General features: G+C 36.7%; 1 protein-coding gene and 1 pseudogene across 1 annotated transcript; both read right to left on the bottom strand.

Annotated features, from left to right (window-relative positions):
- Positions 1 to 4,689: 4,689 nt before the first annotated feature.
- On the bottom strand, positions 4,690 to 5,921 carry LOC115985154 (annotated as a pseudogene).
- Positions 5,922 to 13,557: 7,636 nt separating this feature from the next.
- On the bottom strand, positions 13,558 to 14,160 carry LOC115985274. Its single transcript, XM_031108235.1, has one exon. The coding sequence runs from the start codon at positions 14,158 to 14,160 to the stop codon at positions 13,558 to 13,560; it is 603 nt and encodes a 200-aa protein (XP_030964095.1).
- Positions 14,161 to 15,073: the final 913 nt, after the last annotated feature.

Below are 15,073 nucleotides of genomic sequence, written 5' to 3'. Positions count from 1 at the left end.
TATTTTAATCTTTGTTTCTTTATTTTTTTTTTCTTGTTCTTATTGTTGTTTGTTATATAATTGACTCCACAAATGTGTTATTTGATTTTTTTTTTTTTTTTTCACATGGATTTATTATTGACATTACTTTTATTATAGACAAATCACATGTCATGTTAATAGATGTGAAAAACAAAAATTCTTACTAATTTTATTTTTAAGCATTTGATATTTTGCTAGAAAGAAAAATATTTATATTGACTGGAAAAATATTTTTAAATGTATATCATTTATCATTATGTAATAGAATGTTGCAATAATTGATTCGCCACAAAAGTTGTAGTCTGTAGCCAATAGCCCAAAGTTCAGCCTGAACACTGAAAGTAAGTCCGAAGTAGAGAAGGAAAAACACTTTATCCAATTACCATTTTTGTCCCAGATAAGCTCACCTGGAGCATGTCCAGGGGAGCCTTTAGCTACTATCATTTGTACTTAATTTTACAAAGTGTAAAGTTATGATTTACAACTATGTTTTATGTTGGCTTTATTCCATGACAAAAAGTGTTGTAATTGCTTTAATTTTGTTCCTTGTATTTTGTGAGATTTTATTGTATTGGGTTTAGTATTAAGTTGGTGAAGACTTAAGCTTAATTGAAAATCAAGTGGATTTCATGAGAAGCTTGCGAGAAGCTAACTCGTGAAGTAGCCACGTGAGAAGCACATGAACAAAAGCTGAAGAGTCATGCTAGGCTGTCATTTTCTACAGTGTCTCGAGGGTAAAGCCTTCCCACGACGTACTCACGAAACATTCTGCTTGGAGGATTTTTAAATGTGACTTTCATACCCTTCCCCCTAGTATATATACCTTCATTACCCACAAAAGTAAAGGAGGCCATTCAACTAGAAAAACCCTAGATAGGTTTTCTACAACACACACTCACATCTTTTAGAGAGAAAGAGAGCTGCTCATCTTTAGTGAGAAATTATTCTAGTCTCTTCTCTTTCCCTCTCCCATTGTCATATCTTGAGAGGAGATTTGTACCCAAACACAACCCACACATTGTCAAAGTGTAGAAAATGTTTTAGAGCTTGGGAAGTTTTAGGGATTTGCCAAAAGAAGCTGGTAAGGCTTGGCGGATGCAATCGGGTGTATTGCATAATATAGAAAGCTAGAGAAGACAAGGCTTCGTTAAGTCAGTTGGTAGCAGGAGCTTGGATGGCTCAAGTACATTAGGTAGACTAGGCTTGGAGTTTCTTTTATTATTCGTGTACTCCAACTTTATTCTCTAGTGGATCAATTATTGTTTCGAGGGCGGCGGAGAGGTTTTTCACCAACTTCTTTGGTTTCCTCTTCGATAACATATCGGCATGTTATCTTGTGTTTGCATTCTTCTTCCCTACTCTTTTAGCTTTCATTTTACTACTGTGATTTGATGAATATGGCTTCGAGTAGTTATATTGTTTGTTCGCTCACATTTACTCTATTTTGCACTTAGTTTAAGTTAGAATAAGATCAACCGAGCCGTAAGTTTTAATTTAAGTGTCTAAACAGCTCTTATGTTTTCACATATTTTCAAGCTTTCACAAAGGTTTTTAGAGGTGAACTCCATGACTCTAGAACACCTTCCTTCTCTCCCTCCATTCCAAACATAAGAGTTTTATCCTTAGGTTACCTTGCTTTAAATGGCACTACCCTAGGGCATAATCAATAAGATAGTATCACAGTAGTTCTTTCATAATACTATAAATTTTTTTAGCTGTCATCATTTGCTAATTTTCATTAATGATATAATATAGCAACTTGTTTTCTACATCTATTTTAGATGTTCATCATTGGTTAATTACAAATTTGGTACTAGCAGTAGCTAGGATATTGTTCCAAATGAACATCTAGTGGCAAACAGGTAGGAGATCATACCTAGATGTGAAAAAAATGGTAAGATTATCAATCATTATTGATTATGGAAACTATCACCAGTAACATTGTACATCAATTAAGAGCTTTCCACCTCTTCCTTTTCTAGTGAGAGAGACTGTAACATCCCAGTCACGAAAAAAAGAAAAGAAAAAAAGGGTCAGATATTTTAATGTCCCACATGCTCCCAATTACCCACCATTCTCTACCACTCATTTCACACTATCCCTTTTCTCTCTTTTGGCCGGTCAACAAGGGTCCTCTACTCTTTTTTTTTTTTTTTTTTTTTTTTTTTTTTTTTTTTTTTTTTTCATCTTCTCACAAATAAAAATACTCATCTCACACTCCCTCACACTCTCCCACTGGTACCTCAATGACATCATCTCCACCATCATTTTTCCGGCAATGTCACCGGAAAATCCTTAGGAGCCTCTAAGCATTTTCATCTTTTATTGGAGGTAAATATTTCTAATCTTTTTGGTGGGTTTATATGCTTTTGCTTGAGGTTCTTTAGTCTAAGCTTTGATAATGATATCTATGTGATTTATGAGCATTGGAAGTGATATTTATGTCTTTATATGTATGGGTTTTGTATTGGTGGACTTATTTGATGAGTGGGTTTATAGTTTGTGCTAATGATGACTACCTAAGGTTTATGTATGGTGGAAAATTTAGGGGTTTTGAGTTATAATATGTGATGATTGGTAAATCTAATTTTTCCATTGCTATTGGGTTTATTTGATGTTAGTTGAAGTTCTAAATTTCTTGTCTTGGAGGATATTTTGATTTTGCTTTCATGGGTCTCTTGATGATGTAGTGTAAATCTTATGGAAGCTAGTCATAATGTTGGAGATGATATTAAATGGCTTAACTTTATAATTGGAGTTTATGCCTTATGAATCAATTTGTTGAGAAACTTTGGAAGTGGAATATATTATTATTGATGAGGTTAAATACTAGGCTTGCCTAATTAAGTGTTTATTTGGCAATTCCTAAATTTCAGCTAGATACAATTTTAAGTTTTATGCTTACTGTGTTAGGTTTGCTTGATATTGTTGAGGTTTTAGATAATCTCCTATGGAGCTTGGAGAATTAGGCTTTTTGCGGGTTGTAAGTTAAGTAGCTTTTAATGGGATTTTTGAAAAATAAACATATTGCATAAATGATGTTTTTGAGTTAGATACACTTTTGGAAATTACCTATGGAAATTATATTTTCCTAAAACTATTGTGTCATAACCTTAATATATGTATGATTATCTATGAAAATGCATCATATTTGGTATTGCATTTAGGGAAATGCGTGAATTGTTGATATTAAAAAAAAGAGAGCATCTTTTATTTAATCTTTGGTAAGGAAATCATGGATTTTATAGTACATTATAAATTTCGAAGATGCTTATCTTGTCTTGTTGTGTGGGAAATTGATAGAAAATCTCTTGATAAGAATGAAGTTGAAAACCTTATAAATTTTGTGGAAGTTAGATTATTTAAGCTTTTTCTGAAATTACCTAGACATAAACTATGTGTTTCAAAGTATATGTAACCTATGAGCTTTATGTGGTTTTAACACCATGCCATGTGCGATTTCCCGGTGATCACTCAATTTGTTCTCCGCAGTCTTTGTGACAATAGAATCAAATCCAGGTCATTGTCCTTTCATTTTGGATGACGCGTTCTTCCCTGTTGCCTATGGGGGGAAGAGGTTCCTTAATTGTGTATGGGTGAGATTGCTGCCCATGGGGCCAAGAGACCACATCCAAAAGAGGTCCTATTTGACACGCTCTCTTTGCTGCCCATGGGGGGAAGAGAAAAACCTTGAGGGTATAGGTAAGGCTGCTGTCCATGGGGCCAAGAGTCTACATACCAGAGAGGACAATATCATGCCAATTGTGAATGGGTGGATCCCCTAACCGGTCTATGTGGTAGTGTGGTATATTTGTGATAATTTACTTTATGTTAGATATTATGGCTTTGGAAATTATATTGTTGGTGCTCACAGATTATAGCATATAGTTTCAAGGAATTTACTTTGAGAAACTTTGTGTTTTATTATTTAATCATTCTTGTCATATTATTATTATTGAAGATGAAACTTCCATTTCCCTCACCCCCATTAATTATGCTACTTACTGGACGTTAGCTCACCCTACTCTCTAACAGTTTTTCAGATTTATTAGCTATACCTTGGGCATGGAACTTACTTCCTTGGTGATGATTAGAGTGCGATGTTAAATTGGAGACTCTTACTATAAATGGTTGGTGACTCGATCTTGCTATGTTTAACGAGACCTTAATTAATTCTATTGAAGGTTGGTCATTTGAGGTTTGTTAACCTTAGGCATGGTAGGGTAGACTCAATGTTAAGATTCCTTATTCTTGATAAGATTTTGACTTTGTGTAATCCAAGAGTTTTGTTATATATTCATATATTATGTGGAGGCATGTGATTTTTAGTTATTGTTCGTAAATGTGTTATAGAACTTTGACTTGTAATGTGAAGATTTATGGTTATATATTCTTATCCTGTGGAAATGAAAGGAAAACAAAGATCTCCTATAGTTTGGTTTTCCAAAAAGGAAAAATCTACAGGTACCTTTGGGATGTATTTCTCATGCTTTGGACCCCTTTGGGTTTGGGGCGTGACACAGATAGAGAAAGGTTGAAACAATATGGCACGGTGTTCTCTTAACAAGATGCTGAACTTTCTATTACAAGATGACTTCATTTACCTATAGTACTAGTGGTTTTACTTGTACAAATGGTTAATCAGTCCTTGTGTTCAAACTCAAGCAATTAGCCTTCTTCCCCAAACACCTCCGTAAATCTCTCACGCACCTCAAGATCAGCTTTACTTATAGTTGGCTTCTCTCTTGCAAGTACTTTATCAAAATCTGCTCTTGTGATTGGTGGTGGCTGGATTTGCAAGTCATACATTCCCAGAGCTAGTTACATTCAAGTCATTATATAAATTAAAAGAAGTGGATGAACGAGGCTAGAAAAGAAATACCACAAAATGACCTTCATCCAAAGAATTGTGTAATTTTGATGGAAGAGAAATTCATCATTGAATGTGCATTAATGAAATTGAATGAGGCACATAAGATAGAGGCATGCACTTTTTAAATCTCTCCCCCACCCCCATCCCCATCCCCATCCCCCCTTCACTTTTCCACTTTTTTCTTCCATCCCACTTTTCCGAAATTGACTAGCTGCATAAGTTAAAGCATTGAATAAGTCTTTAATAATTCTATTTGGTAAGTTATCAATACCTAGCACTAAATATGGTTATAGTGCTAATTTGGGCAATGATTTTTGGTCTAGAGCTTTATGCAGTGTCCATTAATAATAATAATAAATAAAATAGTTCCTACCCAATACTTACCTTTGAAGCTAGGCCTTATGCATCAAGTTCCAACAAGGTAACCTGAACAGCTCCTCGTTCAGTAGGTTTGCAAGGGACCTGTATGTCACTAGAGTTCTTTTTGAAGAATTTTGCATAACGGGTTTGATGAATAGGTTCAAATAGGATGTCCTTAACCAATCAAAAGAGAGGAGGTAGCTAACAACTTTCAGCCATACAATCACTCAAAAGGGATACTAGAAACTAATATAAATTGGACACTTACACAAATAGCTATGCCTAAACCTGAAAATCCTTCTGTCTTGTGAGCTAAATGCTCAAAATACCTTTCAGTTAAGTTATGAGGAGTGTCTCCAAGATGGACCTGATTAAATTAAAAACCTATTGAGGATATTCAACAAATCATAACCTCCAATTGATCAGAGATTTCTTACCTGATCCAAAGCATGTGGAGTATTCGTGGTGGCAAGAACCAGAACTTTCTGATCATCGCTGCCTACACCCTGAAATGTGTTAAAGACAATTTCCATTTGAAGAATAACAGCAGAAAAACCAAAGGCAACAATCACTGTTTAATGTAGTTAAGAACTAATGCAGGTTAAAGATAATAGTAGTAGGGAATAAGACGAAAGAGATGTGGGCTTAAGATGATGCACCAAGAATGCAAGAACATAGTAGGAAGGGTATTGAGAGTTCAAATTGGAGAATTATTTGGTGGTAGGAGTTTGATGACTAGCCATTGCAACAGTTTGCATATTTCACTACCATAAGATAGATTAGTGTGAAAACACGGAAGAGATCCTATGGCTAGAATTTGAGTGAGCATGAGGAAAATGTGAAATGGAACCTACTTTTCATATGGGCCATGGCCTAAAAAACTTGGCAATAACTAGGAGAATGCTTGATAGTCAACTGACACAGGTGTAGCCTGCCTTTGTAACAAAATTAACTACATCCCAGTAAGGCCCATGCACCAATCTCTAAGTAGAAGAGAAATGCAGACTAATAGGCCAAAACACATTGACTCCTTATGATTAATTAATTGATTAATTAGTCAAGTTTATTAATTAATCAAATTAATATGCAAACACGTGGTAGCACCAAAAAATCACTAATTAACTAAAGTATGCATCGGAAAATAAATTGACACGGTGATTTGTTTACGAATGAGGAAAACCAACACGGCAGAAACCCCACCGAGTTATTTTAAGGTCACCACTCCCGAAATTCCACTATTATCACAATAAGCGGTTATAAGTAAAGGAATTCAAGTACCTTATACCAACCTGCAATTGAACCCTTACCCCAATACCCAATTGGACTTGTTTTGTAGTGACAATTTCTGCCTTTGATGCATGACTCATAGTACATGACTAACCAATTGCATGGATCCCAGTATGCGACTTCAATCACCAATTAGAGAAGGTTATTGGCTGCAAAGTTCTTTAGTTCATTTAGAAGATAAAGATCAAGAAGATGCTTTGTCACAAAACCCTACGGTGTCCAAAACACAGTAACTTTTTCACAAGAAAGATGAACTAGGGTAAAACTTTGTCTCTGGTCATAATTTGCTTGAATAGACTTTGCTCAATGCTTGTGCAACTTGTGTCCACTTTGACGACCTTTAAAATAATCCTTTTATATGTCTAGTGTTATGAGAAAAGAAAGCCCAAACATATAATCATGGATTAGAGTCAAAACGGAACTGAAATTCTATTTTTCATAAACCTCGACAGATGCCTATTTGTCGAGCTGCTGTCGAGCCATGGGGCTGGAACAACTCTTAAAGCTCGATAGATGGCTAGCTGTTGAGCTTTAATGACAGGCACTTTTCAGACTTGAATTTTGGACAGACTTGCATTGCTTCAACACTTGATCTTGAAACATAGTTTCTTGAATTATTAAACACATCCTAGATCTATCCAAATACCAAAGGATTAGCCAATTACATAAAATAGTGACATATGTTCCTAACAAGTGAATCACATATGTCCTAACAATCTCACCGTTCAGCAATCCGTGACAAAACCAGAACAAACAAATGAACATATGAGAGAAGTCATAAATCACTCAACTCATATTCACACGTTGAATATAATAAAATCTATCCTAACACAAACTCTTGAAAAACTTTGCAAGAAGAGAGTTTATGGCAAGTAGACTTTGACAACCTGTATTTCTAAAACACTTTAAACAAAACTCATCAAGGCATCTTTGTGTGAAACAAAAATAGTAGATTGCATACAAGTATAAGAAGCATGTGCATAAAGAGAGAAAAGAAACAACACATGTAAGGGTAGGTGAAAGAAACATACATCAACATATAAAGAAACTAAGTACTATATATGTCAATAATGGTCACAAGACCCAATGTACAAGAATAAATGTATCTAAAGTAGAGAAAAGAAAAAAGATACAAATAATTCTTACTACATCCCTCAAGATATCAACACTCCCCCTAACAAAAATGTCTTATACTAACATTCCCCTTAAGAATTACTACTCTCATATACAAAACTACTCCCCCTAAGAATGACTACTCTCATATCCAAAACTGCTTCCCCTTTTTGTCACAAGTGATAAAGGGTAAGAGTGTCAAGTAGACATCTCATCGGTAGAGCTAGCATCTCCATCATCATCATTAGAAGCATCATCATCATCCTCAACCTCAGAATCAGAAGACACTGTAGGAGGTGGAAGAGAAGCCTCAGGAGCAAAGCCACCCATGACCACTTATCGTCGAGCAATACAACCAACATGAATGTTTGCTTGATATAGCTCATTGGAGAGTGTATCAAGGCGAACATCCATGCGTTGAAGCTGTATCATGATGTCTCTAAGTGACATATCACTTGTAGAAGAGGAGGGAGCAGATATGGATGGAGAAGATCAAGATGGAGCAAAATGGGAGGAAGGAGTTGCTGAATCAAACTATCGTGACCTAAACTGGGCCTTACTATGTTTAATGGTAGCGGCGTCTATGGCACACATGATAGAGAAGTGATCAAAAAAGGGAAAAGGGACAGAAAATTGGCATAAAATCTACGTGATAGCTGAAGGGAAAATGAGCTTATCACAGGTAACCTTATCCTTATACACATCTATAATAGAGAGAATAAAATGTGGAAGAAAATGTATAGTGAGATGCTCTAACAAAGAAAGCAAAAATTGAGTACGAGGCTCTATGATAGAGTTATAATGAGAGAATAATGAGAGAGTAAGTGTAAAACAAAAGTCATCACCATGTTCATAAATCTAGGACCTTTAGTAAAGGCCTTACATGGTGTAAACTGATGATCACCCCAATTAGAAGGGCGCACGCAGAAAGTGGAAATCATCTCGTCTTTGGACACAGTCCTCAGACGCTCACAACAGGGGTAATTAGGATGCTTTACCCTTAAGACACAGAACACATCGAATACTCCGGTGTGACAACAATGCGTGTACCTCGAACGCAAGTATGAAAGAGAGGTACTGAAGAATCAAGTCCATGCATGTTGGAGTAAAACTCTTGGATCAGCACAAAAGGAAATGTGACCGGGACATTACACAGTGACTCCCAACCCTGACTGTGAATGACATTAGGTAGGTTAGTATTGGCGAAGTCTGCCAAAATGACTCGGCGTTCCCAATGAACACCTCGTCGAGAAAAGTTCTCTGAGAAGTCCTTTCGGGAATCCTTATCACAGAATCGAATAGAAGAAGGTGTAGGATTAGAAGATGAAGTGGATGCCTTGGAACACAAAGGGTTCTGGGACGGAATAGACTTACATTTTGGTGCCATAGACATGACTAACGCAAATAGAAAAAAGAGGGAGAGAGACAAAGAATCAGAAAAATCCCAACACATTTCAAATATAGGAAGTATTTTGAAAAAAGAGTACATATGCATGGGGAATGCATGAACATATGACATGCAAAAGAAATTGCATCATGGGCTCAACACAATCCAATCCTACCAGCATAAAATCAATTTGCACACATCTAAATGCATGATAATACTGTTATAATGCTTATGTGATGCAATGCATGAGGTTTTAAACTCATTTAAGCAAAAACCCATCCCAAAATTTCAACAATAACTCATCAATTTTTAAAAACCCCAAAACCTAGGTTTCAAAACATGAAATGCATGTAAATGAGAGAAAAAAGACATACCAAGTGAATAGAAAACCTTGAAAAAGCTTGAAAATCACTTGGGAAAGAGGTTTGGAGTGAGAAAGAGTGATTTGGGAGGTATGGAAACAAAGCTATCTAGAGAGAGATCGAGAGAAATAAGAACCGGATCGCACAAAACCTATATATAGTGGTTCAGTAAATCTCAATAGATATAGATGTCGAGAGGTGTTGAGACATCTGTCGAGTAAGGTGTCGAGAAAACAAAACATCGACAGATGCAGCTATCGAGGATCTGTCGAGGGACAAATCAATTAAAGCTAAAAGGAAGCTCGATCGATCCACCAACTATCGAGAAGCTATCGAGGATCCAGGAACTTTCTCAATCGATCCACCTAGATCTCGAGAAGGTGTCGAGATTTCAATAAGAAACAGCTTAAGTGCTCGACAAATAAGCCAATGTCGAGGAGGTGTTGAGAAGCTGTCGAGATTGCTTAAAAACAATTTTTCAAAAAGAGAAAAACATAAATATGAATGCATCAAGTATGCAATTCAACCAATGAACCAATCAACATTTTAAGCTCCCAAAAATCATCTCTCAATAACAATTTGAAGCACATAGATCCTAAAACACACACACACACTAAACAGGTCTAACCAATTTTATTTTTCAAAAAGAAGGCAAGACAGTTTAGTGAACAAACATTAACACATGCAAACCTTGTGATGGCTAAATCACATTGTACCTACACATGTATCAAGAGTAGCAAAGAATATTGCGTGTTGTGTGTGAAAAACATCGCAAGATTGCATAAGTGTGTACATGTTATGATGATTTGAGATATGAAAAAGTCACTATAACTCATACACAGTCATAGCTATTTGATGGGAACTATCACCTTTTGGTATATCCTATAACTCCCACATCTCCTAGAATACATGCTTGCAATCATATTTAAAAGCATTTTGATCTTTTTGCTTTTGATTTTCTTTGCATATTTTTCTTTTGAGTAAATCATGCATGGACATATAAGAGATAGAAAAGAAGTACCCAATTATGTTAAGCAATTGACATTCCAATTTTGTTATGCCAAAGCACACAAATGTCATTCATGATTGGTGGACAACAGTGGTGAGATAGTTATTTGTGCCTTTCTCTTAGGATTTTTTAATCCTTCTCGTCAAAAAGAGTGATATGAGTGTTAAGCACAAGAGATTAATTAATCTTACTCATCACAAATAAGAGCCACAAAACTCGCTTGCTTAGTTGTGTATAGAGATGCTCATCTAAACTACAAAAGATACAAAGTTTTAGAAAACTTTGTTTCAATGGACATCCAAGGTACAGAAGTACCAATGTACACAAAACACACACTGTTTTTGTATTTTTTTTTCAATTTTTTTATATCAAAAACAAAATAAATAAAACTGAAAACAACAAACTAAAACATGTTAAGCAAATCCTTGATCCGACGATGAGGGAGAAGAATTGAGATCGTTCAAGTTCAAAAGCTTTGCCAGATCGAGGACTAGCTATTTGCAGCTAGGGAGAGATTAGGGTCCTGCAGAAGAAGTCGGAAGGGGCTAAGAAGGCCAAGAACCAGGCTGAATAGGATGACTATGACGTGGGGGTCACAGAGACCAAGGAAGCACTCACGGCTGAGGTCTCAGGGGCATGTAGGACATACTGCCTCTAAGTGTGGAATGAGGCCTCCTCTGCCCTTAAGAGAGTAGAGAATGTCTACTGTCCTCCAGCGATTTGTGCCTCAAGCTCCTCGGACCCCAAAGCTGACACTGTCTCCAAAGAGGTTGATGATGATAAGGATATCCCTACCAAGGTCCTCCCCTCTCCCAACAGTCCTCCTAATGAAGCAGAGCAAGCTAAGGCCACTGAAAAAGAAAAAAACACAACTAAAGGCGCGATCCCTGAAGCTGCCAAGCCTCCAGCTGTGCCCAAGGACCCTTTTAAGGGTAAAGAAGCCTCTTAGAACCTAGAGATTGTTCTAGCTACCTTTCCCATACTTGCCAAAAGGGCAAAGGTCCAGCCTTCACAGCAGTTAAAACTGCCAAATCCACCAAGGCCATAGGAAAAGACAACCCTCCATTGAAGTTCAAATAGGGCTTAGGTTAAAGTTTATAGACTTTTTGTTTTTATGTAAATGTAGTTTTTATCCTTAAAGTTGTACTTATTTTTCCCATTTTTCAAGGCTTTGTCTAATGACAAGTGTTAACTTTCTTTTATGCTTTATTACAATTGTGCAAAGCCAAATATAATTGCTATCCTACTCTACACTTCATCAATATAAGTATGATCTATAATCCCTTTCAATTCATGATATACTCGCATTATGGACTTTAACAATTGCTTACTCAATTGATAACGTAACTACCACAGTTTATGCAATCAATAACCTAATAAGTTAAGTCTTTCAGGCCCATAACCTTTGTCAAAATGTACTCTTAACCTCAAAAATGCCTTATACATATGAAACAAATTATTCACTTGACTATGTGTGCTTTAGGCTCTTCTTTTTAACATTAAATAATGTTAAACCATGTATCTACTTATAGTTTTACATGCTCATCCACTTGATAGCACACAAAACAAAGATAGGTGTTCATTTACCTATAGTATGTGGTCCAAGGAACCAAAGTTGACCTAGGTTTTGTTTAACACATGAATACTTGTTTAGGAAGTATTAGTCTACCCAAGGTATGTGGTCTAAGGAGCCAGGCATGGCCAAGGTTCTGTTTGATGTTCAAACAAGTAATGAGGAATATTAATTTACCTAAGGTATGTGGTCTGAAGAGCTAGACATGACCAATGTTTTGTTTGACATTCAAACAAGTAATAAGGAATAGTAATTTACTCAAGGTATGTGGTCTAAGGAGCCAGGCATGACCAAGCTTCTATTTAATATTCAAAAAAGCAAGAAGGAATATTAATTTACCCAAGGTATGTGGTCTAAAGAGCTTAGCATGACCAAGATTTTGTTTAATATTCAAACAATCAATAAGGAATATTAATTTACCCAAGGTATGTGGTCCGAGGAGCTAGCCATGACCAATGTTCTATTTAATATTCAAACAATCAATAAGGAATATTAATTTGCCCAAGGTATGTAGCCTGAGGAGTGAGGTATGACCAAGGTTCTGTTTAATATTTAAACAAGCAATAAGGAATATTAATTTACCCTAGATATGTGGTCCGAGGAGCCACATATGACCAAAGTTCTATTTAATATTCAAACAAGTAATAAACATAACACCTAATGACACAAGTAAAAACATGGTTGAGTTTCTTTTAATTAATAATAATACCTTCATAGGTTATATATATTCCAAGTACGTGGTATGACATTTTCATCTAAATCTTCTAGGAAATAGGCCCTTATACTAGCTACCGAGGTGATACGGTATGGTCCTTCCCAATTGAGCTCTAACTTTCCCCATGTTGGGTTTTTTGCAATACCAACAACCTTTCTTAATATTAAGTCTCCAGGTGCTAATGGTCTTAACCACACACTTGAGTCATACCTCTACTTGAGCTTCTGCTGATAATATGCTAACTGAACCATGGCATTTTCTCTCCACTCTTCAATCAAATCTAGGCTCCTCTCCAATAAACCGTCATTGCTGTTTGGAGTGAACAAGCTTATCCTTACCATTGGGAATCCAGTCTCCAAAGGGATCACAGCCTCAACCCCATAAGTCATTGAAAAAGGTGTTTCTCTTGTTGATCTATGAGGGGTAATCTGATATGTCTAGAGAACATGTGGCAACTCTTCCACCCATTTACCCTTTGCATCATCTAAACTGTTCCTAAGTCCATTTACTATGACTTTATTGACAGCCTCAGCCTATCCGTTCCCTTGTGGATTAGCCGGAGATAAGCAACTATTCTTGATACCCAATTCACAACAGTATCTTTTGAAAGCTTTGCTATCAAATTGAAGTCCATTGTCTGATATGAGGGATAAGGAATCCTAAATCGAGTGACAATACTCTTCCATACAAACCTCTTAGCATCCACATCCCTAATATTTTCCAGTGGCTCAGCTTCAACCTACTTGGTGAAGTAATCAGTGTCGACCAAAAGCCATCTCTTATTTTCTACTACTTTAGGGAAATGTCCTACAATATCCAAGCACCATTGAGCAAAGGGCCAGGGACTAGATAGAGGATTAAGGACACCCTTTGGCTGATGAATGTTTAGAGCACCCAGCAAAATCTCTCTGAGGTCGGTTATTGTTGTATCCATCCGACCTAAAATCCTCTCTATCTTGTAGGACCACCTTAGCTTTCCCTTTCCCTTGTTGTTGGTCCTCCTCGACCCGCTTGTACTTGTCAATGTAGTCCATGAGCTGACGCACACTCCAAATAGGCTTCCTCGTCAAAGATTTTCTCAAATCATGCTTGACGAGTAGGGCGACCTTGAAAGTCCTTATAGTCATATCATCAAAGTTCCCATCTATCTCATTAAACATTTCCCAGTATCTGTTAGAATAAATTTTCAGGGTTTCCCCTTCTAGCATAGTCATAGACAACAGGGAGTCTAACGGCCAAGGAACTCTATTGCAAGTAACAAAACGAGCCTTAAATGCTCTAGTAAGTTCATTAAAGGAGTTAATAGAACCTTCTTGCAGATCATCGAACCATCTTATCACCACGGGCCCCAAACTGGATGGGAACACCTTGCACATCAAAGTCTCAATCTTTGAGTGAACTGTCATTCTCTGGTTAAAGTGGCTAACATGCTCCATGGGATCCATTCTGCCATTATACATGGTGAATGTTGGCTAAGTAAACTACCGAGGAAGCTTTCCTCCTTCAATTCTACATGTAAAAGGTGACTTAGAAATTTGGTTCAACGCCCTACCCATAGCATCGTTACCCAAACCTTTGCGAAATGGGCTCTTACTTCTACATTTATAGTGGTGATCCCTATCATACAAAAAAGACTCACTGGGAGGAGTCCTTGACCTAGACCTGTAGCTATCATCCCTATCATCATTAGAAGAAGGATCAGAGCTTGAAGGAGTTTTTCTTTGTCCCTCGCGGCGTATTCTCCTCATGAGAGATATGACTCTTGCCTCGTGATTGGCTCCTACTTGTATGCGTGGTATGAACACTAACCTCCCGATCCTTCCTTAATTCAAGATTAAGAAACTGATCTTGACATTTAGAACCAATAGGCTCCTCTCGGTTTGGCCTTGAACCTACCATAGCTGAACGTGGATCTCACCAAAGCTCAAGTCTTCCCACAGACGGTGCTAATTGTAAGGGCGAGTTTTGGATCCTAGGCTCAAAAAAGAAAAGGATAAAGGCCCAAAGAACCCAATATAATAAATTTGTAGAGAGTAGGTTAAAAACTAGGCTTCAATGGCGTGGACAACACTCACAGTGGATTAAAGATGATAAGCAAACAAAGACAAACAAGTTTTGTGCAAGGAAATTGTTCCTTGGCAAAGTCCGAGGAGAGTAGTTCTTGAATATATTCCTTTTAGGCTTGATTACAATTCTAATTCTTGGCTCTAAATTCTTTTTCCTACAGATAATTGGGTTCTTTCTTCTTTATATTACCCTGTTTGTTTCATCTCAACCCCCCATGTGTAAATCAAGCTATTGGCTTTTATCCTTTTTCCCATTAACACCTTCCTAAAGTCTTTAGGAATAGCTGTAAGATTGAATATCTCTATT

The sequence above is a fragment of the Quercus lobata genome, chromosome 4 (genome assembly GCF_001633185.2).
Source record: "Quercus lobata isolate SW786 chromosome 4, ValleyOak3.0 Primary Assembly, whole genome shotgun sequence".
Taxonomy (NCBI): domain Eukaryota; kingdom Viridiplantae; phylum Streptophyta; class Magnoliopsida; order Fagales; family Fagaceae; genus Quercus; species Quercus lobata.
The sequence above is the reverse complement of the archived record's forward strand: the minus strand, read 5'-3'. Positions and strand labels throughout refer to the sequence as shown.